The sequence below is a fragment of the Lissotriton vulgaris genome, chromosome 10 (assembly GCF_964263255.1).
Source record: "Lissotriton vulgaris chromosome 10, aLisVul1.2, whole genome shotgun sequence".
Lineage (NCBI taxonomy): Eukaryota > Metazoa > Chordata > Amphibia > Caudata > Salamandridae > Lissotriton > Lissotriton vulgaris.
Window position 1 is genome coordinate 234175018 of NC_141698.1, and position 24639 is coordinate 234199656.

Genomic DNA, 24639 nt, shown 5'->3' on the forward strand with positions numbered 1-24639 from the left:
GAATAATCTCCCTTGTGGTCAAGGAGTGACCACCCTGTGCAAACAGGCACCATCCAGCGCCTCACTATTTGCTTTGTTGAAGTTCCTGCCGGAACTCGAGCGATAGAGATCAACAAGACCCAGCGTTCCTGCCTTCCAACAGCTCGATCCACAGTCCTAGCGAATCTGAGACCCGTGGAGGTGACCTGAAGTGTGGGGCCGGCCATCTTGGAAAAACCACGAAGTGCTGACCGTGCAGCTCCCGAGGCTCCCTCGATGCTGTGCATTGGTGTTTGAGAATCCCCTGCACTGAGCAGCTTTTGCACCAAAGCTACCCCCTCCACACTCTCCGAGTGCTGCGTGGGGCCCTTCTGCATTTTGCTGCTCAACGCGTTGGTCCGGTCGCTTGCCCGTTGGCTAGCGGCCCCAGTACCGACGAACTTTTAAATTTGCTCTGCCAGTCCGGTTGCTCTGGACTGGCCCTCGCTCGCCTGAAAAGGAGCACCCGCTCTGACCTTGCTGGTCCGAGTAAGAAGCGATCTTTGAATCCTGCGTGGGTTGCACTTTCCAAGGTTTATTTTCTCCAATCCGGAAGCCGACACCGCCAACAGCGAGAGCCTTTGTGGGACAGCTCATGGTCCACTCCTGGACATCCTCGGTGCCCCAGAGTCCACGTGGCAGCGGAGACAAGCTTCTCAACAACCACCTGATTGCGCCCGACATTGCCTGGTTCCTTCCTGGTTCCACCCTGGTCACTGCTGGGTGACCCAGACTCTGTCCCCTCTGCTTTCAGGTACCCTTCAACTTTGATCCACACTTGGATCACACCAGACACTTCTCTTCTGGCCGCCTGCAGCATCATCCTCTACAGGCTCCATAGATCTGCACGACGAAAGCCGACATGACTTTGCACCTGTGCACCCGCTTCCTCTGGGTGAGGTAACTCTTGAACGCCAGTGCTCCTGTATTGGTATACACCTCTAGTGTCTAAGTCTAAAGTTTTGTCCTTCTAGGTCAGTCGGAAGACTCTTAAAACAGTAACTCGATAACTTTTACGCACCATTGACTTTGCATTGGTGCATGTGTGTGCTTTCAGCGCTGCACCCGATTCCCGCGGGCTTTTCCCGACTCCAGCATTGCTAGTCCCGATTGGTCCCAGTGATTCCCCAGGCCCTAGGCCTGACCACTGTTCGATTAGTGATACTTATACCACTATTTTAGTATATGGTTTGCGTGGCCCCCGGCCTCATCCATAATTGTGCAACTTTTATATGTTTAACTGTGCTTTTGTTTAAACGCTTGTGCCTCTGCACTCATTAAGAGTACAGAGGATTATTCTAGTAATAAATACATATATTTTTATAATATATAACTTGTGTGGTGTCCTTTCATTTGATTTTACAGGATTGTGATTGGTAAAACAGCTGGCTTCACATGCCCTCTTGAGTTAAGCCTTTAAGGCTGCTTAGTCCATGCTACCCTTAGGATAGCTTGTCTATAAGGTTGACTTACAACCATCACCATAAGGGATTGTTTGGACTGATACAAGGTGCCCCCAGAACTGGAGACATCATATATCAGGCCAACTTCTCACACCGATGACACGTGGGCAGCAACACCAGATCATAGGCGCATTTTGGGCCTTAGAAGGTATCACACCAGGATTAGCCTCCACTGATTGGTCCAGCAGAGCATAGTCTGATCTGTGTTACGTATTTGGGATGCCCATCCTCTTGGGCTTGTATCTATAAAATGTCTCTGCACTGCCATACCAATTCGGCACTCAGTAAGCTTTGCTGAGGTCTCCGTGCCGCACGTTTATTTGCATCTTTGATTGCATTCTGATTGGGTTCCCAATAAATCTTGCAAACTTGTGTGCTGAGAGAGAATTGTTTGTGTCTCTTTATTATTTTTTTTCTTCATTTTAGCTTCAACACTAGAAGCTATCAGATTAGCTCTGAGGGGTTTCTCTCCCTACACGAAGGGTCAAGAGTAATAGTCAGAACCAACAACATAACAGCCTGGTCCTATAAGGACATGCAGGGAAGTACGAATATCAGACTCGATTCTTTGGCCTAAATGTTTGGAGCAGATCTTCACTTAGGAAAAGAAAACAACGGTGGAGATCTCGGCACTTTACATTCATGGGGTGTTTGAATGTAGAGGCCAACAGACTGAGCCCAGCGATTCCATATTCTCAGAAATGCAGAAGACTTTCTTATGTTGTTTCAGAGATGGAGGAACCCAGTACTATATATTTTTTGACATTCAGTAATTCCCCTCTGAAGCATTTTTGTGTGAGGTACAGAGAGAAGGAGGTGTGGGGGACAAATGCCTTATCATTCCAATGGCAGCAAGGCAGCTATATACTTTGTCCATTTCCTATGACTCCAAGGACCTTAAACAGGATCAGTGCACAGTGGTGACACTGATGGAGCCCTGCTTGTGTTGGTTTTCTCTCCTAAGGTCAATGTCAACTCTCCAGGAGATACTTGCACTCTGAAGAATACCAAACTGCCCATGGAATCTTTGGCCAGACTAAAGATAGCAGTATGGAACTTGAAAGGGAAGGATTAAAAAGTAGAGAATTTTCAGAAGAGGTGGTCTTTTCTTGACAGGCTTCCAAGAGATCGTCCACTTTAAAATCATATTACAAGCACTGGCAGTGTGTTGCTTAGTGGTGCATTTCGAGAAATCTAGTTTCCCCTCTAGCAGAGCTGTCAAGTATGTTGTCCTTTGTTCAAGATGGGGTTTCTTTAGAAGTAAAAGTCCCAACATTGAGAATACACAGTGGTCAACAATTAAGGTGGTTTGTGCATTCTGTAATAATTTGGCAGATGACCAGGGTGTAGTTAATAGGTTTTTTAAAGGTTTCAGGAATTTGAGGACATTGATAGTTCAACAACTACCTCCTTGGGACTTACTGTTGGAACTGGACGCTCAAAAAATCCTTCATTATAGCCCCTGCACTCAGTCGACGTCGAAAACCTTTTTCCTAATGGCAATCACGTCAGCCAAGAGATTAGGGAAGTGGCATTCTCTTTCAGTTAGACATCCCTTTCTTAAGATCTTTGAGGACAGGTGTTAGACCTGACAGCCTTTGGTGTGGTCTTCCACCCAGATGTTTTGCCTTCTTTGCTCCTGTCTGCTGAAATTAATTTGTGTTGGCCTTAGGGCTCTGTGCACTTTACCATTGCTAATTAGTGCTAAAGTGTTTGTACTCACTCCACTAAACATTGGTTTTCACCCAATTTAAACATATTATTTACTTATAATTTCCTAGTATAAGGTACTACATGCACCTAGGGCCTATACATGAAATGCTACTAGTGGACCTCCAGTGCTAGTTGTGCCACCCACTTAAGTACCCTTTTAAAACTTGTCTCTGATCTCCCATTTCAGCCTGTGTGTAGTTTTAAACTGTCAATTCAGCCTGGCAAAATAAACCTTTTGCATGGCCTAAACCTAACTAGGACCCTCAGACTCACTCTTCAGTATACTCCGGACCTGTGGATGACTTCAGAAGGACTGCCTTGTACTTCGGAGGACTACCTCGCTGCTTGAGGCCTGAAATGTTTCTCTGAGGACTGCCCTGCAACTACCAGAAGACTACGCTGGCTCTTGAGGCCTGCCTTGTTCTTCAGAGGGCTACTCTGCTACTTGAGGTCTGCCTTATTGTTGTAACTATCCCTGGATGTTGTCTCTGGGAATATCTAGGGTCTGGCCTGTTCTGTTTGAACACCTGTATTTTGTTCAGGAATCTATCTTGACTGTTATTAGTGTCTGTGGGCCAGATCAACCATTTGTACCAATCAGGAATTGTTCTGTTTTGTTTTAAAATATAGGACACGTCTAACCCCTCATCTGTAGTGGTGTTTCTATCAGGCATAGGCTTTGGTATAGACGGGTTGTTTAAATCTTTTATCTTGGCTAAACCAAAACATGTTGTTTGTTGAACGGTGTCATTCAGGAACAATATTTGTTCTGGGATCATACAGGCTCTAAACAATGATTCTAGACCTTGTACCTGCCATTCTTTTGTACCCCAGATGGTTTTTGTCTCAATGCTGTTTTTCCAAAATTCAAAACCAAATGTAGACATTTTTTCACAAAATTTTTCAGAATAAATCAGTTTAGTATTTGTCAACATGTTTTTCACTCCAGTCTTATTTAACATTTTGTAATAAAACGTTTTTGGATTAGTGTAATTAAACCCTGAGAAGTATAGAAATTTCTCATAAAATGTTTTTGAACTGCCTTTCGGCGGGGTTGGACAATGTTCCCACTGATTATAACTAAAAACATTTCTAGGATTTGCAGATTTATGTAGATAGTGATGCCCAAAGTGATTGTAACAATACATTTCCTCATAATTCGACGAACCCTGTAAATATTCATGTTCTGTAAATTTTGCTAACATTTCTAAATCTGACATCATATTATTAATATTTTCAAAGTCCCAATCATCAGAGAAAGTACTAGGTGATACAAAGTCACTTGAGGAGATCTTAAATTGGTGTGGATATTTCAAGAGCTCAACCGGGCCATAGATTTCATAGTTGGTTTTGTCCCATTCTATACCACCATGTATAGGGATGGCTGTGATGTTCACTGATGATATTTCTCTTTTTTCGATGTGAGAGGATCTGTGTGGTTTCAGGACCAAGTTGATGTTCTGACTTTCTGTGTCCATTGTACTATATTTTCCATCAATAAATCTACCCAAACCTAAAACCAAGATGAGCCACAGAAGGAGGAAAAGTACACCTAACACAATCCATAATGTAATCCATGGTGAAGTTAGATATGTTTCTCTGAGTTGATGAAAGAGTTATTTGATTTTTTCTTTAAATGTTTTTGTTGCTGGCTTGTCTCCATGTTTTCTTGGATCATCAGAAAAGTCATCAAAGTTGATAAAGTAGCCAGATGCAGTTCTGTCAATTGGTGAAATTGCTTCCGGATTTCCATTGATCTTTGCATTTTCTTTTGTTACATTTGTATAGTCCGAGGCTACATCGTTGTAGACAGGTGTTTCTTGACGAACTGTTGTGATTTGGGTATCAAGAGGTACAAGTTCCATGGCTTTGTTGAATAGTCCTTTATTAGTCACTGAAGGTTTATCAAATGTGATTAGTCTCTCAGTTTGAAACTCTTGGATTGTAGCAAGATTTTGTCTTCTGCTATTTCTTGGGAGTCCACTGGGTCTACTACTTATTATTGGCCACATGGTTGTGGTTTCACCAGGTCGATTGATACAACTCGGTTCTCCTTTTTTCCAGCAAGTGGCGGTAGTACTACTGATCTTGTTCCGCTGACAGCTAAGGCAGGTACTGCTTTTCTGTAAGAAGGCCCAAATTCCTTCTTCACCGTGATCTTTTCTCTGACCAGATCTCCAATCTTTGGAATCCAGACAGGTCTTGCTGGGACAGGTGGTTTTTCTTCAGTGGTTGTTGGCTTTAGCTTTTCGTTACTCAGACTTTTTCTTGTTTAATTTAAGTCCTAAAAAACAGCCAAACGATCTTTGATATCAAAGGTTTTTTGTTTCACCACTGAAGTCTGATTATCCAAATCCTGGATGATCATTGTAGTACCAAATAAAAGTTTGTACGGACTGATACCTCCTAGAGAATTTCTTGGCATGTTATTAAGACTACGTTGGACACTTATTAGATGTTTGACCCACCCGTCACCCGAACCCCTAATACCCTCGCTGTTATAGATTGCTTTATGTCACAGTTTTTTCTCTCCACTACCGCATTTCCCTCGGAATGGAATGGACTAGAATACCGTAATGCAATGCCCATGCTGGCCATGGCCTCCTTGTAAGCCCGAGAGCTAAACGCAGGACCCTGGTCAGAATGTAGCATGCCAATTGCGTATGTGCCGATAAAGACTGGCAAATCTTTTATAACAGTTCTGGCGTCAGCCGAGCGCTGGGGCCACATCCAAATGAATCTCGCCTTAATAATTATGGGATCGCAATTCTCCGTCTGGATGTCTGCGCATAGATAGCCTGATACTGTCTAATAGAGGTGTCTGGGCAGGTGTCTGGTCCGGTTCACAACTGCGATCTCTGTTGCAGTCCTGACAATTTGTCCCAGTTTGAGATCAAATGGAGCTGGCACTGCCTCACGTCCTGTTGTGCCATGAATGCATGGTGCATTTCTTTGGCGCACCGTTGCTTTGAGAACTGGATCAGCGCTGGTTCCTGTCTTTCCAGTCTTTATGGTTTCATTGCATATAGCCTGTGTTCCTCTGTCTCTTGTGCACTTACAAGTGTTCCCTGGACTTGTGCTTGAGGTCGCAATTGGTTGACTCTGCGGGCATATATGTACTGGTGGACCCACGGAGGCCCATCTGTGCAACTGTCCTCTGCGGGTATCTTTGTTCCTGGCCTTGTTCTATGAGCGTCTCTGGATTGCCACTGCACCCAGTGGTTTGGATCTAGGCTCAGTTTCACAGGAACATTAAGTGGCTATATTTGCTCCTTTAGCAGCGCTGTGAGGGTTGGTGGGGACATATTTGCTCTATCAATTTGCTCAGGTGGTACAGCAAACTACTTGTTTGATTTAGCCACATAAAAAAAATTGAATACTCCCTTTATTCCATTCTTGGCTGCCTATGACACATGGCATGCACACACCAATTACAGTATTGAAGATGTGACTGTCATGTTCGGGAACAGTACACTCAACTCTTCCAATATTGACCCTTTGGGATGGTTATTGTGGCAAACAAGTTCAAATGCATGTCAATTACGCTTTCTGAATATCACCAAAGGGTTTACGCAGAGCAGAACTGATCCTCGTTTTCCCCAGTCTCATACTGTTACTACATATTCTGTGGGTAAATTATGTCAACAATGGTTGGAACATTCCACGCTGTCATCTGTGAAACAACATCTCTTCCTTTTAACAGGTGTCATTGATCTTGCAAAATTTTTGGGGGGTCCAAAGTCCCCTCGCGCTAAACATTTTCTTTATGTAGCATATATTTAATTTTGGAAGCTATCGCAGATGGAAGCTGTGGTGCGCCTATGTCAAATTTGACTAGGATAATTTAGAAAAAGTTCTTGCAGTAGTCAATGACATTATTAATACACTGTCATCTCGCATATATACTTTGGATGATATTGTATCATTCAAATTTTCAAATTTATTTTATTATGATAACGGAACTCAAAAGAGATCCACATAAGAATTCATAAAGTCATACAGCAAATTTCCATAAAAAATACAAAGGAAATATACATAGTATTAAGTAATCAATATAATGTTAAAAAGCATTTGAAGAAATAAAATAATTTAAAACAAAACATTTCATCAGGGGGATTAAGCATTGCTTCAATGAAATCATAAGCAGTACGAATGCCCATTTGGAGGCACATAGATCTTAGCCATTTACGTCTAAATGCCATAAGGGCCGGACAAACGAAAACAACATGGTACATATCCTGGGTATTAAGGTTGCAATGATTACAGATATCTGAACTACCATACCATTTGGACAGAAGGCAATTTAACGGGAGCAAATTATACCTTAACAGCAGCATAAATCGCCTAATTCCATGAGGAAGATTCCAGCATATGTATGGTTGGGGAGTTTTTATTTTACAAAATTTACCAATAGGGAACATTCCACTCACCGCTTTACTGGTCCCACTATCAACTCTAAAGCTCAGCTCCCAAGAAGCAGATTTTAAAGATAACTTCAGTTGGGTGTCAGATAATGTGAAAAGACTTTGTTTGTCTAGCTGTAGTAGCGTAACAGCCTGTCGGAAATTCCTCACAATGGAGGAATGAGCGTTAAAGGAACCCAACAGCTCATTTTTTATTAGATATCTCAATGTGCCAGGCATTCCTCTTGCAATGTTATAGACCCAGCGCACCACACTTGCAGATGCCTGAGCCCGAGAGCTACGCAATCCAAATTCTCGTCTTAAAGAGGACGTAGAATTTGCGGTATTGACGGAGGCTAAATTGCGTAATATTTTTCCTTCAGTAGAATCTAAAAAATTCCAGCATGCCATGTCCACTATTTCTAATCCGTAGATTAGGGATGCAGGGATTTTTGCTCGGAAAACCTCGAGCAATATGGAAAAATGCCTTCTGCCAGTCGCTTTGTAGAGGGAAATAAGACTCTTCCCTTGAACGAGGGCTTTTCTGCTGTTATTCTCCATGTGGGCTTTTTCACTAAGATTGTTCATGACAATCTTACCAAGGAAGGGATACGATTTCACTACTTCCAATCTTTCACCCCCAATGGACCAGTAGTAATTTTCATATTTGGAATTTCTCTCTCTCTGAAAGCACATTGTATCATCAGTGATTGACATTGTTCAAAACGAAGTGTCTGTTTTGTATCATGGTCAAAATCAACTGTGTTCTGTTATGCAATTTGGTTGGACCTTGCAAATGCTCAAAAACGGGAAAGTACCATGTGATTACTGATTACCTGAAACTTAGACAGAAAAACAGAAATTGATGTCAATGAAAGACGCACCATATACGATGTTACATATTGAAAAACTAGAACAGTTACCATTTCCTGTGGCAGAAACTGATTCAGCTGTGTGGTTAATACAGGAATTATTTCATTGCCTATCTCACTCTACTAGTTTACAGCCTGCATGAAACAATATCATGTTGGTAGATATGAACCCCTCAGGAGTAGCTATATACATGAATTATGGTCCTTGCCTTGCAAGTTTCAGTGTCAAAGAACAGATAATGAGGTTTTCCTGAAAGGGAAGGATTGTGATTCTACAGTAGGACACTCCCTGGTCTGTAAACAAGCAAACTTTCACGGTACCTGCAACGTCTCGGCCCCTAATTTGCCTTGTTTTTTAAAAGGGACCCCAGTCCCAGCTAATATTCCTGCACTGACTTTGCTTATAACAGCAGTTAGCTTATCCTAAATAACCACAACTGCTGTGGCTTACTGGCAGGCATCCCGTTTAGAGTAACAGTTTCCAAACATGTTGCATTTGTCAGCAAAGTTCCCTTTCCACCCCCAAACAGGATTGTAGATAGTTTGCTGTGGCCTTCCATTTCAACTTTGAAAACAGACTTAAATAAGCTAAGCAGGCTCAAAGCGCTATTGTTTCAACAAGAAGTGGCTCTCACATCAGCTCGTGAGACCTTCGAATTGAAGATGGAGAGAACTGCAAGTGAGATTCAGTGATTGCTAAACGAATCTCCCCCTACATTTTGGAGGAATAATTCACCAAATATTTTATGCTTCAGATACAAAGGGTCTAGCCCACTTTATTAAACTTGTGGAATCTGGCCTTGTCACCTCCTTTCAGACTATTTTTGGAGTAAGCCCTGCTTTTATCCATTCTATTTTTTCCAGAGCCTTGGGAGGATTTCCCCTATTGCTCCTGTTCATTTGCTGCATATTTGTCCTTATACTGCTGCTCTGCAATGGCTGCTCGACCTGTGGAGCTGCCAAGCGTGTCCAGTTGCAGCTGTAGAGTGATCGGATGCGGCAGCTTTTTCGTTTAATACCATTAGAAGCTCTTAACATCGACTATTGGCTGACTTACCATTATGCCTCCGGTACCCTTTTCAATGGGCCGATGATGTCTACCTCTCCATTACGTCACAATTTCCCCTGGATTTTGAACTGTTGATGGGTCCATTGATGACCCATGACCAGGACTGTTCCGTGGGTAGGCGCCTTGTGTGCGTCCTATACTTGGACCAAAGGCAGACTTGAGTACCTGTGCTCATTCACAGCGCCTCTTGGATTGGAGTTTTATCAAATTTAACACAGGCTGCCCTTATATGCTCCTAATGGCCTCTGGATATGAGGAGCATGTGTGCTCATTCGAATTGCTTAATCGGATGGCATACCTTTTTTACTATTGAAGGTTCAGGGAACCTGCTGGAGCTTATGGCATTCCACTTTCCCCACTGAATTGTTGGCTCTGATGATTCACTGTGACTGGATATAGTTTTGAGCAACCCTTTGGCTTCTTTTGCTAGGTCTTAAATATTCTAATTGGGATTTGAAAGGCTCTTTCACCTGCCACCAAGAAACTTTGCCTCTGCTTACCTCTGACCTTTGTTTTAGCCGGGACCGAACGACCTGACGTAGGGGAGGGTGCCACTTGGCATATGGGGGCATTGTAGTTTTCTCTAAGTTGGCATGAGCACGCCGCAGGTTGCCCACTGCTTTGTGCACATTACTGTAAGACTTTATTTTTGCAATAATCTCTATGGCTATTTTCACATGAGAACTCATTGTTATGTTCACACTCTGCAGGTTCCTGGGATTTTGTCTGAACATTGTGAGCAAGGTCGAACAACAATGCCCTTTTTTATTTTGTTTTGGCCAGGCCTTAGCACCTAGACAAAACATACCAATGCAGATGTTGTTTGGCACAACATACTTTTGTCTTGTTGGAATACACAAATAGGTAGCACACACTTGGAGAGAGACCTTTCCAGGGAGAAGAGCTAGCCAGCAACTATGATGTAGATCTACTCTCTATAGGCTAAGGTATGGGGTCTGCAGACAACACCCAGAGATCTTCTAATATATAATATTATAATAATACTATTTCTATGCAAGGGGAAGAGGTTAGGCTATACTGTCTTTTCACAATTACATCTCCTTTCATGATTTATGGACCAACTGCTATGTTGATCGCATTTGTACTATGCATTTTTCTGCTTGTTGTGGCACATATACTGCATCTTAAAGCATGTTAGTTGAAATAAATATTTTAAACTGGTTTGTGTTTCTGTCTGGACAGGTACAAGTGTGCGAGCGAAAGGTCGTGTCTTGCAACCGTGATTCTTGAGAGATCTGGGAGTGTTGTTTGGGGTGTCTAATCACTTGTTTTTCTGTGAGAGAGTAGGAGAGCAAGTGAGACACTATAGCTAGTCGGTCCTGGGCTCATGGGTACTAAGGTGGTAGGATGACTCAGTCCCTATGCACAAGGTCCCATAATCCTATGCATAGTTATATTTTTGGGCAGAATCCCTGCAACAGTAGAGGCCAATGCAATGCAAGTCATCATGCTCAGGGGTTGCAAAGACACATCCTGTAGGTGCGAGTTGTTATCCCCCCTGTCCAAACCCATGACTCTTAACTTACCCCCTGAAGCTACACTCTATTTTCTAGTTTTGGATTATTAGTATTATTATTATTATATAAAATTTATAATGCGCTCAGTTACCCAGGGGCATCCCGGCGCAGTACAGAACAAGAAAGAAGCGCCGGTTGATCACTACGCTGGAAACAGATGGGTCTTCAGGAGTTTCCTAAAGAGTAGGATCTTAGGCTCTGAACGGATCTTAAAGGGAAGGGAGTTCCACAGTGTCGCCACTTGCACTGAGAAACGCCTCCCCCCAGAGCGAGCTCTCTTTACTCTAGTTGACTGCAAGAGGTGTCTTTGGTCCGTACGCAGTAAGCGTGTGGGCTTATAGGGGCGTACCATGGGGGCAAGGATCGGTGGGCCCTTACCATACAAAATTTTATGGGCCGTACACAACGCTTTGAATTTCACCCGTTCCCTGACGGGGAGCCAGTGAAGCATTTTCAGGGCCGGGGCAGCTGAATGTCTTCTGGGAACATCCATCAACACTCTAGCCGCTGCATTTTGTACCTGTTGGAGGGTCTTCAAGGTCGCTTCGGGGGCGCCAAGAAACACTGCGTTCCCGTAATCAAGCCTCGACAAGATTAGGCCACGGATCAGGAGCTTCCTCGCTGGATCAGGGAGCAGTGGTAAGACCTTGCGGGCTGACCGAAGCAAACCGAAGCACACCCCTGCGGTCTTCCTGGCGTGGGTCCTAAGGGACAGATCTTCCTCCAACCATACTCCCAAGGTCTTGATCTCCTTCTTGGGAGATGGAGGGTCACCCAGAGACCGAGGCCAGCAGCTAGCAATAATAGAGGGACTGGATTTACCCAGGAGCATAAGCTCAGTTTTCTCCCCATTCAGCTTGAGGGCAGAGTGAGACATCCAACGATGAACATTGGCAAGGCAGTCATGAAGGACTTCAGGTTGTTCCGCCAACTGGGTGAGCCCTACCACCAGCTGTGTATCATCAGCATAGCTGATGATCTTAACTCCTGAAGGGGCGACCACTCTTTCAAGCGGATGTGCCATCAGTCCCTAAGTGCGTGTTGATTGCGGCTTCTGACCTGCACATGTTCTTTGAGTGCCCCCTGCTGCTGCCCTTTTAGAATGCGGTATGTTTAGTACTTATGGCTGCCTTGGGCTCTGAAGTCACGCTAAATCCCGCTCTTGTAATATTTGGACTAGTTCCGCAGTTTCAGGGTTCAGCTAAGAATTTACTTTTCTATGGTATCTTGCTGGCCAGAAGAGAAATTTGCAGAAAATGGAAAGTCCCGCTATCTCCCACCCTGCTCGACTAGCGTAAATCAGTGCTGCAAACTTCCAAAGTGGACTTAACAAGATTGGGTAATCCAGATAAGAGAAACTTTTGTTTTTTGTTGAATTGGTTATAATTGATAAATTCGGCCGTGGGTTTTTTTTTTCCCCCATGGTCCAATCATTAAGCTGCTTGGTAACCTTCAGGTTTGGTATACCCAATAGGGCGATATTGGCATCAATGATGGGTATTTGACTGCAGCAAACTACCCCTCTGGCTGTCTTAGTGGTGTGATTTTGGAGTATGGAGACTATACTGAGGGGTGACGCATCACGTATCGGTTAGTGCCCCCACCAGTTTAATCTGTGACAGTATGTCCCTCTCCATGCACTGTTACTTGGTCACCAAGGGCGAAGATGAGGACAAAAAAAAATGTGCCATCAGTCCCAGTGGACACTTCAGAGAGCTTCTATCAATTGAAGAACAAAATAATGAATTGGTTGTGCTTAATTTCAGAGCTGGGGGACCGTCTTGGAGGCTATATCAATATGGTACATCGAGTGAATTGGTCAAGTAAAGCTGAGAAAATTCTTGAAGGGGACTGTGTAAATATATATTTTAATAGGCCATATGTTGGTGGGAGAATTTTAGCATCTAGCAGGTGGCCCTCCCCCAGTGGCCCCACAAATTCCATCCAGGCCCTCCCCTTGTGTTTCTTTTACAGAGCACCTGTCCATACCTTACAGCTTAACCAGTGGCAAGTTACAAAATGTCAAGCCCTGGCATAGGCTGGCCAGTATGTAGCTCCATCCAAGATGGCTCTATAAAACAGATTTGCCCTTTTGTCCAGTCTGTATGCTTGTAGTTTACTGGCCGGGGATGTTCATTCATTGGCTCGATGATCGACTTTATATCTCAGTGCATGGATGCCCCACTGGACTTCAACATCAAGGTGTGTGAATGTATTAGTTAGAACATCACTGGCCTGGCAGGTAAGTTCATTGACCAAAAGTGGCTGACCTTCATCAGAGCGTTTGCAGTGATCTACAAGGAGAGGATGTGAGCCCTTTATAGATTTAATTTTTATTTCTGCACTTTTTTCCCCCAGTATCTCTGAAATTGGGATACCAGCAAGCCATTTTAGTGACAAGAATCCAGTGTGTGTTTTAATCAGTTGGTCTCTGCTGATTTAATCCCCAAGGGTAGTGGTTAATTGGGTAACCAAGGTTCTAAACAAGGGCAGGAGGCTCAATCAGGTAATTGCTGACAACTTTTTTAAGTCTTTGTATTCGTACTGCGTTAGGGAGTTTGACATTTGCACAACTTATACGAGTAATGTTTGTGATATTCTTGGGGGCTTTCTGAAAATGTCCAATTGTAGTTCATTAGTCAAGTCAGGTCAAGTCAAGTCAAGTCAATAAATTTATATAGCGCGCTACATACCCAGAGGGTCTCAAGGCGCTTGAAGAAGGATGGGGAATTACTTGTCAAATAACCACGTTTTAAGTTGCTTTCTGAATGCTAGGTGGTTCTGAGTAAGGCGAAGGTGAGTGGGAAGTGAGTTCCAGGTTTTAGCTGCCAGGTAGGAGAAGGATCTACCTCCCATGGTGGTTTTGTTGATGCGAGGTACAGTGGCAAGGGCTTTGTTGGAGGATCGTAGCTGGCGGGGGGGGGAGTAGAAGGACAGTCGTGTGTTGAGGCATTCAGGTCCGATTTCGTAGAGTGCTTTGTGTGCGTGGGTGAGGAGCCGGAAAGTAATCCTCTTATTGACGGGGAGCCAGTGGAGGTTTTTCAGGTGACCAGAGATGTGTTCTTTACGCGGGATGTCTAATATGAGCCTGGCTGAAGTGTTCTGGATGCGTTGGAGTTTTTTCTGGAGTTTTGCAGTGGTACCGGCGTAGAGGGTGTTTCCGTAGTCCAGTCGGCTCGTGACCAGAGCGTGTGTGACTGTTTTTCTAGTTTCGGTGGGGATCCAGCGAAATGTTTTTTTGAGCATGCGAAGAATGTTGAAGCAAGATGAAGAGACGGCGTTGACTTGTCTGTTCATCGAGAGTGAGGAATCAAGGATGACGCCCAGGTTCCGTGCGTGGTCTGTCGGGATGGGTGCTTTTCCAAGGGCCTCTGACCACCAAGAGTCATCCCAGGCGGAGGGGGAGGTGCCTAGGATGAGGACTTCTGTTTTGTCTGAGTTCAGTTTCAGACGGCTGTGCTTCATCCATTCTGCTACTTCTTTCATTCCTTCATGCAGGTTGGTTTTGGCAGTGTTAGGGTCTCTGGTGAGTGATAGGATCAGTTGAGTGTCGTCGGCGTAGGAGATGATGTTGAGGTTGTGTTGGCGTGCGATGACCGCTGCATGTATACGTTGAAGAGGGTGGGGCTGAGTGAAGATCCTTGTGGGACGCCGCAGATGACTTCAGTGGCCTCTGACTTGAATGGTGGAAGGCGGACTCTCTGGGTTCTTCCGGTGAGGAACGAGGTCATCCATTCCGGTGCTTTTCCTTGGATTCCGACGTTTCTGAGGCGTTGTAAAAGAGTGCTATGGCAGACCGTGTCGAAGGCAGCGGAGAGGTCGAGGAGGATGAGGGCGACAGTGTCTCCATTGTCCATTAGAGTTCGAATGTCGTCTGTTGCTGCAATGAGGGCGGTTTCAGTGCTGTGCTTGGCTCGGAAGCCGGATTGTGAGGGGTCGAGGGATTTGTTGGTTTCGAGGAATGCAGCGAGCTGGTTGTTGACCGCTTTCTCAATGACTTTGGCCGGGAAAGGAAGGAGTGAGATAGGGCGGTAGTTTTTGAGTTCGGTGGGGTCAGCTGTGGGTTTTTTCAGGAGGGCGCTGAGTTCGGCATGTTTCCAGCTTTCCGGGAAGGTTGCGGAGTTGAGGGAGCAGTTGATGACGTCTCGGAGGTGCAGTGCTATGATGGAGTCTGCTTTGTTAAAGATGTGGTGAGGGCATGGGTCTGTGGGGGATCCTGAGTGGATGGAGTTCATCAGGCGGATGGTGTCCTCAGTGGAGATTGGCTTCCAGTCATTGAGGATGTTCAGGGGGGGTGGGGGTCCTGCGGGGGGTTGGGTGGGTTGGTCTTTGGGTCGGTTGTCGAAGCTGTTGTGGATGTCTGCAATTTTGTTGTGGAAGAATGAGGCTAGGGAGTCGCAGAGGGCTTGAGAGGGGGTGATGTCGTTGGAGTTGGCTGAGGGGTTGGTAAATTCCTTAACGATGTTGAATAATTCCTTGCTGTTGTGGGCGTTGTTATCTAGTCGGTCCTTGAAAGCGGCTTTCTTGGCATTCCGGATCAGTTGGTGGTGTATGCGGGTGGCGTTTTTGAAGGCGTCCTTGGTGCTGGTGGTTGGGTCTTTTTTCCAGGCCTTCTCAAGGGAGCGACATAGTTTCTTGGATTTCTTAAGATCATCGTTGAACCAGGAGGCCTTCTTGCTGCCTAGTTTGATTTGTCGTTTTTTCAGTGGTGCTAGGATGTCAGCGCTGTTGGATAACCATTGGGTGAGGTTGGTGGCTGCTTGGTCTGGGTTTGAGGAGTGGGCTGGGGGGTTTTGAAGAAGCGATGAGGAGATCTGGTCGATGGTGATTTTGTTCCAGTTTCTTTGCAGAGTGGGTTGGGGGTGGTTGTTGGATGTGGGCTTGTTGTAGGTAAAGTGAACGCAGCTGTGGTCAGTCCAAAGGAGAGCTGTGGTGTGGCTGAAGGAGACATGTTTGCTGGAGGTGAAGATGGGGTCGAGTGTGTGACCTGCGATGTGGGTGGGGTGGTGACAAGTTGTTTAAGTCCGAGGTTGGCGAGGCTGTCCAAAAGGGTGGTGGTGTTGCGGTCGTTGTTCTTTTCAAGGTGAAAGTTGAGGTCTCCCAAAAGGATGTAATCCTCGGAGGGGAGCGCGTGTGGAGTGATGAAGTCCGTGATGTCTTCACTAAATTGTGCGCGGGGTCCTGGCGGCCTGTAAAGGAGGGTGCCTCTGAGTGTGGTCTTGGGGTCGATGTGGATCTGGAAGTGAAGGTGTTCAGAGTTGGCGAGATTGACGTCTTAGCTGGTTGAGATGCGGATGGATTTCTTATGGACGATCGCGATGCCTCCTCCTGTGTGGCCGGTACGGTCCTTGCGAATGATCTTATAGCCTTCCGGGATGCCAATGGTGATGTCTGGGGCAGATGTGGCGTTCATCCATGTTTCTGTTAGAAAGGCGACATCCGGAGAGATGGTGTCTAGTAGATTCCAGAGGTCAATGGCGTGCCTGTGGACCGAGCGGGTGTTGAGCAGGATGCATTGTAGGTGGTTGGGGTCGGATATCTGTTGTGTGTTCGTAGATGAGGAGTTGTTCTTGGTGCCGTCGAACTTGCAGGAGTTGCAGGAAAAGGGTCCATGGGTGTGTCCGGGAGCGGCTAGGACGCAGTTGGGGGAACGGCCGGGGTTAAGGGCTAGGAGGGTGGTGGCAGCGTAAGTAATGCGGGTGGGGTGGACATTACGAGGACCAGGGGCTCTGGCGCTGGGCGTGGTCCAGGCGCAGACGGGCGTAGACGGGCTTACCTTTGGCGCACCTTCGGCGCGACTGGGGCGCGATCGCTGCGCGTGGACGCTGCGCGTTAGGTCATTGGTCATAAGTGGATGGTGGAGGGGGCGGAGCGTGGGAGGGGCAGCAGCTGGGAGGCGGTGGCGGGAGGAGGGGCGGACCAGGGGAAAAACAACAACACAAAATGGAGAGTCAAAGGCGAGCACAGCCAGGGGCAGCAAATGCACAGCGTGTTTTAGGGAAAAGAGCCTTACACGCACAAACCAGCGATATAGTAGCCAAGATCAGAGTTACTGCTTCAGCGACGTCGCGCTCCTAATTAAATAAATAAAGCGACAGTGCAGCGCAATTTAGTAAATAAAATCGATAGTGCAGCGCTATAAAGCGACCGTGTAGCGCTATCAATTAAATAAATAAAGGATTCAATGCAGCGCTAGAAGCTGAATAAATAAAGGATTCAATGCAGCGCTAGAAACTGAAAGGAGGCAGGAGATCAAAACGATACCAGCGTGCAGGTCAGCTGGAGCGTGGGGGAGCAACCGGACTGAAGGAGGGTCCAGGCGGTCCCTTCATCCTGGAAATGTAACATGTCACCTAGATGGTTTGATACAGGTTGTTCTCAGTCATTAAGGAGCCTTAAGCGAGCTCTGTGTGCTAAGCCTAGGGATTCTACCTTAGTCAAGAAGTGTCACAATTTGTAGAAATGGAGATGGGTAGGCATGAACACGACCTAAGGGAGGATGCTTGGATAGATTTGAATCAGGAAAGTACCCTGAAATGTAGTTCTAAATGTTGGGGTATTATCAACAGTCCCTTACTTGCACCTGAAGAGGCTGCATCCCTGGAGGTACACACCACACAAGATTGTTGGCCATCTTATTTTGAGGAAACCTACAACTCAGTTCCTACTGAATACAGTGAGGGCGAGGTGGAAGAAACTGTTGCTTTGATATTCTCTCTAGAGGAAGTCAAGAAGAGTAATAAGGGGTTAACTAAGAACAAGACCCCGGGTCTCAATGGAATGCTGTCTGATCTTTATATAAATGGTGTTGCGGTTTAGGCCCCAGTTTTGACCACCCTTATTAATGCTGCAGTGATGGCAGGCCCCCTACAGTCAGGGGTGTCGTCTATCACTGTGCTCATTTTTAAAAAGGGAGATAGTGACAGTCGTCATTGTTACAGGCCCATTTCTTTTCTTGATTCAGCAGTGAAGGTTGTGGGGCACATTATCCTGGATAGACTTTCCGCATGGGCTGATGAAAATAATGTTTTATTTGAAGTGCAGTATGGTTTTTGCTCAGGGAGGTCAACAGTAGACAGTAGATCAGTGCTTGAATCTGTATTTACTCCTAAGTGAATATACTGTTGCTCATCCCAGCTCCACCTACTTAGCATTTCTGGATTTCACATCTGCGTTTGATCGTGTCAATTGAACAAAACTCTGGCAGATCATGTTGACCATTGGGATGGTTCGGGACATCATCCAGTTTTTAAGGGTTCTTCACAGGGACCCCAAGGCTTTGGTACGCTATTCTAAAGATTTATGATGTACACGTAGTGTCTATATTAAAAGAGGAGTACAACAGGGTTGTATTTTGGCACAATTTCTGTTTAATTTGTGCAGTAATAAACTGGAAAAAGCCCTAGTTGTCACAAAAGTTATACGTGAGTGACATCGTTCTCATGTCATGTCAATCCATGTTAAATTCCTTTGCTAATTTGCTGGAGTAGCCGGACCTATCAGTTGACGAGAAAAACTCTTTTGTGATGTTGTGGGTTCTACAAAATAGTCTACGTTTAATTATGGGCCCGGTGTTTTCCCAAAGACTAGGGTGTTTTAATACCTGGGCTTGGTGTTTGATTCTGCAATGAGCTGGCGCCCCCTTCTTACTAGGAAGAAGGAGGATTTCATCCAGCCAAACAGCTGTTTTCAATTTTGCCTCAATACTGGGTAATAGACCCACCAGCGCCTTCTTGCAGATTTACAGCACCAAATGTATCTCCAACCTTCTTTACAGGAGTGAAATTTGGATATATGTTAAACAGGTTGAGTTGCAGACAGTGGAAAATTTATTTTTGAGACATCTCCTGTGTGTCCCATGAAAAGCCCCTCCATTCTAGGTGCATGAAGAACTGGGTGTTGGTTACAGAACTAATGCTGCAGCCTTTCAACTTCGTTCTCTGTGGAAGGATATATGGTTGAGGTCTGGAAATAAATTAAATAAGGAGATTTTAAAGGATTATTTGCCCCTTGAATACTCACATCATATCCCATGGCTTAAGTACATTAGGGACTCCTTTCAGAGTTTAGGCAGGGGAGACTTATTTAGTAACACAGATGGGATATATAAAGCTGACTGCAAATGGTTAACAGAATACTTTTTTAGGCAGAGGTATATGATGTTAGGTTTGAAAAATCCCATTCTTATCATATACTTATTCCGTGCCATTGAGGTGAGCAGTGTGCGGCTTGATGACATTCCATTCGCATTCATGTTAAGTAACCCACTAAGTTATCCTTGTAATGGGCAAGCCTCAGTTAACTAGTGTGACTCAATTTTGTATTTCACAATCCCCATTAGGCTGTGTCTGAACTAGGTCTCATTATTCGTATTGTTTGCCTCAGCAGAACACTGTATTCAGCTATTATTTCTTTCCCTGCTCAAGGTTGTATCCTGACTTACTAATGAATAGGCCATTCTACCCTTGCATTCCTATCCCTGTTTGTAACTTTGCTCCCACGTTAAGAGACGCAGAGCCTCAGCACAGCAACCTTGAGACACTAATAGTATGCACCCATCTGGCAGTTAGTAACCCATCCTTCTGTACCTGCTTTGTTCAAGTTTGATAACTTTCCACTGTGGGCATGGTTGGAGGTTCTTGGAGGAATGATTATGTGTTGCAGACTGTTGAGGAGCCGGTCCCCTCAGCAGATATCTTAGGGTGCAGGTCAGACTGGACTCCTCTGTAGAGTATTGTTAAAAAAATGCTTGCTATTATTCTCTACTGTCTGACCTACTCTTCATTACTTGGAAAGGCATAGCAGGTGGTTGTAAATAACCCGAGTGGCCCCTAAGGGTCACTTCCTTCAGTGGCTAGAGAAGAGACTGCACTTGCGAAGCCTTGTGCCAGAAGACATACTCATTTTTTTTTTTAAATGTTTTTATTGCAGAGTTATAAACAAAGCATCAAAGTAGGTCAACCTTCTCACTCTTGACATCTCAAAGCACATTCTCGTCAATAAAAGTGCACACAGCCATTCAGCCCACATCCCGGAGGCTGGGCGACGTAGCAGTACATTCCAGCAAATATGTCATGGTGGCCATCTCATAGAGATGTCTGGTCAACAACGTAATTTAGTATCTGCATTTTATACCCTCCAAACTCCCTCCCCCAATTCACCGCCAATTATAGTCAGTCACCCATTATAAGTGACGCCAGTAGCATCAGTGCCCGCACTATGTAGTCTTTTCTAGTGCCCTCCCGTGGTGGTATTCTCTGGGGACTATCGATAACCCAATCCATGTGTACACGAAGTGTCTCGGCCCAGATATCCTCTTCCTTCAGTTGTAGCCACAATTCCCTACAGCAGGCACTCCTCCTGTCGCTACAGCGGATCCCTAGTAATCCCCCCCTACCCTTCCCTCCCCCCCAGCTGCTGCTGATGTGGGTTGTAATTGTAGGTTCTGACTCAAGAGGTCGCCACTTGATGATTCTATGCATTCGTTCTGGAAAGCCCCATGGAACCCCCCTCTCCGAATGTCTTTACTCTTCATCCTCTGTCAGATAGTCTTTCAAGGCTTGCATTATTGTCTCTCAAGCTCTCGCCATCTCCAAGCTCTTATCGTTAGCGGTCCTAGCAGCCTGCCGCAATCTAATCACACTTTCACATCTGGACCATTTTAGCAGCTCATTCATCCATCTCCTAACTGATGGGCCCTCCTTGGATTTCCAGTGCCAGGTAATCTCTCTCTGGGCTAGTACGAGTCCTAGGTCAATAAATTTGCTCGTAATTTTTGTTCTGGTCGTGTGAGGGAACCAAAGCAGTAGGCATGTTGCCATGTCAAACTCCACTTCCTGGTCAGTAACTGCGTTCAGAAGCTCCCCTACCACAGGCCAGTACGTCCCTAACTTCGTTCAACCCCATAATAAATGATCAAGCTCTACCTCAGGCGCTAGGCACCTCGGGCACGCTGCATCTTGTACCCGGAAGTATCGTCTGATCTTCCCCGGGGTCAGATAGGCCCTATGCAGTACAAAAAATGCACCTGCTGGAAGCGGGCATTTCTTCATCCTTTCCATGTTCTCTTCAGAATATGTCCCCAGACCGTGTCTGGTATCGGTTTGCCTATACTTTCCTCCCATTTCTCCTTCAGTGTAGTTAGTGGTTCTAGCCCCTCATGTAGCATTCTAGAGTGGAGGCAGGTAACCGCTTTGATCGTTCCCGCAGCCATCACCACATGTTGACAGGCCATGGTCGTGTTCGGTTCCACCAGCCATTTTTCCAGTGTTTTTGCATCGCCGCGACCACTGCTGCATGCAAGAGGTAGCTCCCATCCGGGACACCAAACTGGTCGTGTAACACCCTAAAGGGGACCAGCATCACATCAATATATAAGTCTCCCACCATCTGTAGGCCCAAATCTTCCCATTCCGATAATGGGGACCAATCGCCTCCATGTGGCAGCGCCGTCAACATCCCCAGAGGAATCTCCGGTGCGTACGGTCTTGTTGCTTTCGCTCTCTTCAAGCTCCTGTGCCAGCACAGCCGTAGGGTTCTCTCTTCCATGGATAAACCCCTCCATTCTAATTTCTGTTGCATAATTATATATGATAAGATGTGTCTCTGGATACCGGTCCCCCGTTCCTGGTCTGGGCCTCTAAATTCTTTAGCAATGCTTTGCGTTAATATCTGTAATTGGGCCGCCAAGTAATACAATTCAAAATCGGGAACCGCCATCCCTCCTTCAAGTTTGGTTCTTATCAGAGTATTCAATGCCACCCTGCGCCTCCCGTGCCCCCAAAGTAAGTCAATAACCATTGTCCTCAGTTCCTTGAAGATCCGCTGAGGAACCCACGCCGGTAAGCTATGGAAGTAATAGAGCAACCTTGGCAAAGCCACCATCTTTAATAGTGCCACCCGGCCCTGCACCGATAAAGGTAAGAAGGCCCAAAAGGTCATGCCCCCCCTTAAAGCCCTAATGCAGCGCCCAATATTTCCTTCCAGCAGATTCATGGCATCGTGGTAAATACGGACCCCTGTTATCTGCACAGGCTATGGTAACTCAGGAGTGAAGACGTTTACAAGGTGAGTCGAAATCCAATAATAATTTAAGACTATTCTGCATCATAATTATAAAGATCCTGAAAGTGTTGCTGCCATAGACAAAAACATCTGTGCAGCAATCCCTGCTCAATTTTGAGCATACCACGAGACTGAACGTACCACGTGACTGAACGAGAATGGGGGAAGTCAACTGTGGCAGCTTATTTGAATATGGTTGCAGTTAACCCTCCTACTTAGTATCTCTGTTTAGATAGGGAGCATTGGGAAAATAGTTTGCTGTTTTGATTTAGGGCTGGCATGTTAAAATATCTACTATATTACCCATTGGGTAACCAACCATATCTTGATGTTTGCTCTTGCCCTTGTGATGGGAGCCATAGTCAAACTGTACAGCAATTTAAAATTTTCTGTAAATGTTATTTAAAATATGCAAAGCATTTCCTACTTCCACTTGTCAAAAAGACAATATTAGGAATTGCAGGGTGGCATTTAGTTTTTTTTAAATGCAAATGCCGGATCTGGAATCATGTGTACATGTAGGTTCATTCCTTAGAACGGCTGTTCAGGCACGACACACATTGAATCCTAATTAAAATGGCCCTGCTGATATTATGGCAATTTTAGTATGCTTTCACCTTTACTTTTATCATGTAACCAGATGTAGGGGTTTTATTTTGTACTTGTCTATATGTTTTTACTGAGTTTTAATTTTGTGGATATTTGACTACACGAATAAAGATACTTCTGAAGCTGATCATTGTTGAACATGTACATGTAGCCTAAGATTTTTTTGTGGAATTCTGGACCACCATAAAATTTGGTAATGCTTGAAATGTTATTGAGTGCTGACCTCAATGTGGTAAATTGAATCCATTTGTTTTCTACTACGTTCCATCAAACCAATAAAACTAGCTTCTAAATCTAGTACAAAAGATCTTCAAATCCCAGCATCAGGAAGTCAATAATGGTGGGTGGCAGTTGAAGCTGGGGTAGGACGTGGGGCAGTTTGCCATCCAGGTGGAGACGCACAGAATATCGGGCCAGGTGCTGCAGCGAGCGGGGCTTTTGGCCCAAACAAAAGAGAGATTCGAAGAATTGTGGGTGTCTCTGAAAGAAAAAAGGAAAAAGAAGTGAGCACATGAACAAAGTATTCCAGAGAAGAGTTACAGGATGTGAGAGAGATCCTTTAGGTTAAATGGTGAAAAAAATGATAAGTGATATATTTCAGTGTCGCCAGCTAGACAAAGCTGGAATTATCCATAGTTTGTCATTCACCTTTGGTGGCCATACCAAGCCTTTAGTTCGCACCTAGGATCACATTCCCCAGAGAAACCTAAAATATATATATATTTTTTAAATTTTATTATTTTATTGCAAGGAAATGCAGCGATACATGACTAATGTAATAAACAAGTAAAAAAAAAGAGAAAGACAAATTCTTCATAAAGTACATAACATCTTATAACAGAGAAATGAATATAAATCAAACAGCATAATAGCTTAAATCCATTCGGCAATTGGTGCCCAAATTTTCTCCCACAGAATTCTTTTTTTTACCCCCTTCAACTTATATATGGCGGATTCAATATTATACATAAACAATAATTTTTCACGCCACATAAAGAAAGACGGCGGAGCTGAGCTAACCCATTCCTTAGTAATGCAAGACCTAGCTGCAGCCATGCAAATAAATAAAAAATATGAAATTGATCTTGACCTGATAACAGTATGATCAATACCTAGTAACAGTAACTCCGCTGTTATCTTAACCTCACATTTAAGAATAATAGATTAAAAAAATTCCATAAGTTGGAACAAATTAGAAAGTTTAGGACAAGAAAAAAACATATGCAATTCATCAGCTGAAAATAAGCCACATCGATTGCAGTTCGTGCCGGTCGTCGTGCTCCACTTGACAACTTTACTAGGGGTATAGTACAGATTATGAATACACATAAAATGTTGTGATTTCATCATCCCTGTTATTAAACAATCTGATGCCATTTTGATCGAAAGCAAAATATCAACATCCGGTATACCTAAAATATTGGCCCATTTCTGCTGACATTGTCCTAAATCAGTACCATATTCCTGAATTAAACTTTTTGCAAAAGTTCTAGCAGTGGGGCTTTAGATGGGGGAATAAAATGATGATTTTGTAGGTAACTTCGTAACTGGAGAAATTTAAAGAAATCATTTCTTCCCACAGCGAATGTGTTCGTTAAATCTTGAAATGACAACATTTGATCATTGCTAAACAAATCTCCCAGATAGCATATTCCTTTCTGTTGCCATCTATACATAGTAAGATCACAAACAATTTCTGGTAACAAGCCTTTTGATATAAAAGGGGTATAAGAGTTCAGTTTACATAGTTTCAGATGTTTTCGAACTTTTTGCCAGACTCCAAAGGCCGCTTTCAATATCTTATATTTTGTTTTTTTATGGTAGCTGGGCTCTACAATCCTCAGAAAGCTACCCTTAACTTTCTCACCCATAATCATTTCATAGATTGAC

The 24639-nt window shown here is 44.6% G+C and overlaps 1 protein-coding gene across 1 annotated transcript in view; it reads right to left on the bottom strand.

Annotated features, from left to right (window-relative positions):
* Nucleotides 1–22834: 22834 nt before the first annotated feature.
* ASB10 (ankyrin repeat and SOCS box containing 10) overlaps nucleotides 22835–24639 on the bottom strand; it is a 337635-nt gene continuing 335830 nt past the window's right edge. Inside the window, exon 5 of the mRNA XM_086940920.1 lies at nucleotides 22835–23229. Coding sequence (XP_086797046.1) covers nucleotides 23044–23229 — 186 coding nt within the window. The 3' untranslated portion in view covers nucleotides 22835–23043. The remainder of the gene's footprint in view (nucleotides 23230–24639) is intronic.